Raw genomic sequence first — 2,257 nt, forward strand, 5'->3', positions numbered from 1 at the left:
TTCTGATTACACGAGGTGTTTTTCACTGTATTAAAAATATTTATAGGGGCCGAAAAAGGCAAAGGGACCTGCTACTGTTGATGGAGTAGATACAACCAAAATGAATAGGGAGCAATTAGAAATTTATGCTCACAAAATACTTGAAGAAATGGAACGTGAAAGGGAAGAAAGAAATTTCTTCCAGTTGGAAAGAGATAAGATCAGAACTTTTTGGGAAATTACAAGACATCAATTAGAGGAAGCACAAGCAACTGTCAGGTACTTCTATGATTGTGTATTTGATTACAAAGTTAATACTTTATTGTAAATTTAATTAATACATACCTTTTATAAAGAAATAAAGAACGTGAAAAAGAAGAGCTTGCAGAAAAACATGAAGCAGAACTTAAATTATATAAACAGAAAGTGAAACATTTGATGTACGAACATGAGACTAACTTATCAGAAACTAAAGCTGAACATATGGTTGCTCTTAAAATGGCACAGGATGATCATACTCTTCAAGAAAATGAATTAATCAATGATAAGAGAGAATTAAAAAGATTGCAAAAAGAACAAGATTTAGCACATATGAATGAAATAAAAGAACTGAAATTGGTATGAATGGAATGCAAAATATTTTCTATTGCAGTTAAAAAATTTGTATAAATCGAAATTTATTATTTAGCAACATGCAGCAGAAACAGATAAATTAATAAAACAATTTGAAACTGAAGCTGCAGAATTAGAACAAAAATATGAACAGAAATTGGCAAGTCAATATGAGTCTCTTACACTGAAACACCGGATGGAAATAACTGAAGTGGAAGAGAGGAAAAATACACAAATTGCAAATCTGATAAAAAACCATGAAACAGCATTTGCAGAAATGAAAACTTATTACAATGACATTACTCTTAACAACTTGTCCTTGATAAAGAGTATGAAGGTATAATTTATTTCAAGATGATGTTGTTCATTTAGTAAAATTTCTTATTTTGTAGGAACAAATGGATGTAATGAGAAGTAACGAGGAGCGAATGAAGAAACAAGTGCGGGAATTAACGAATGAAAATAAAAAATATGCTACTGATGTAAAGTCGTACGAAGAATCCTTAGCGAATTACACTCGTCAACTGGCAAATTATGAAAAAGACAAACAAAGCTTAGTTGTCAGTATTCAAAATTTTTATTACCATGTATCGATGACTTATATACAATACCTTAATAATTTCAGAATACCAAAAAGAGATTAGCAATAACTAGTAAAGACCTGGAAAATTTAAAATGGGAAAATGAAGTATTAGAATTACGTTTTGAGAAAGTACATAAAAACAATTTATAGATTTTTTCTGGTAGAATTACAGTCTATGTTATTCTAACAAAAATATGGTACTTTATTTTTAGTGTCAGTTTGAAAGAGATGAATTGCATTCGAAATTTGTTTCTGCAATACTCGAACTTCAACAAAAGACAGGGTTGAAGAATGTTCTTCTGGAAAAGAAACTTGAAAAGTTATCAGATTTATTGGAGCAACGCGAGGCACAAATTAGCGAAGTGCTCGCTGCTGCTCAATTGGACCCAATGGCTGTTATTAATGCTAATAAAAAATTAGAGGTTTGCACGTACATATTTTTTCTTCCAGTACTTTACACACAAGTACATTTTCTTTTTTTTTGTGCAGAATATGCTGAACAGAAAAAATAGCGCAATACAAGATCTCCAGTATGAATTGGTGAAAGTTTGTAAAGCTCATGACGACTTACTTCGAACATACGAAGCTAAATTACACGAATACGGAATTCCAAAGAGCGAACTTGGTTTTCAGCCATTGAGAGCAAAGGCAATAAGTGCAAAGTTTGGATTGGGACCTGCTGGTCTTGTTACGTCGAATCGCTAATACATCATATGGAATATACATTCACCAATAATGTAGGGTGTAAAAATAATAAAGTGGTATGGGTGCAAAGAAAATTCAGATAACCTTTGATGCAGAATATCTTTATTTTGTGAAACAAATAAGTCTCAGGGCATCCATTTTATTTTTTTTACAAATTACATAAAATTATCACAGAATGTACAGAGTAGATCATGTTGGTGCCTGATAGTTGTCTACATGTACAATTCTATCTATTCAATCATCTATTCAATCTCTTTACCATTTCATTTTAGTCATAAATTGTAATGCATTTCCATATCACGTTTTCTTATAATTGTTTTTATGACATTTTTTTTTGTTTTTAATATTTAACAACTAACAGGCACGATTATACTGAAG

General features: G+C 30.9%; 1 protein-coding gene across 1 annotated transcript; it reads left to right on the forward strand.

The window, feature by feature from the left end:
* The first annotated feature begins 52 nt into the window (after positions 1-52).
* Positions 53-1,879, forward strand: LOC108573900 (growth arrest-specific protein 8). The gene is made up of 7 exons (XM_017936385.1): positions 53-258; positions 336-597; positions 668-928; positions 984-1,151; positions 1,217-1,303; positions 1,387-1,596; positions 1,664-1,879. The coding sequence occupies exons 1-7, from the start codon at positions 101-103 to the stop codon at positions 1,877-1,879; spliced, it is 1,362 nt and encodes a 453-aa protein (XP_017791874.1). The 5' UTR covers positions 53-100.
* Positions 1,880-2,257: the final 378 nt, after the last annotated feature.

The sequence above is a fragment of the Habropoda laboriosa genome, unplaced genomic scaffold (assembly GCF_001263275.1).
Source record: "Habropoda laboriosa isolate 0110345459 unplaced genomic scaffold, ASM126327v1 scaffold111, whole genome shotgun sequence".
NCBI lineage: Eukaryota > Metazoa > Arthropoda > Insecta > Hymenoptera > Apidae > Habropoda > Habropoda laboriosa.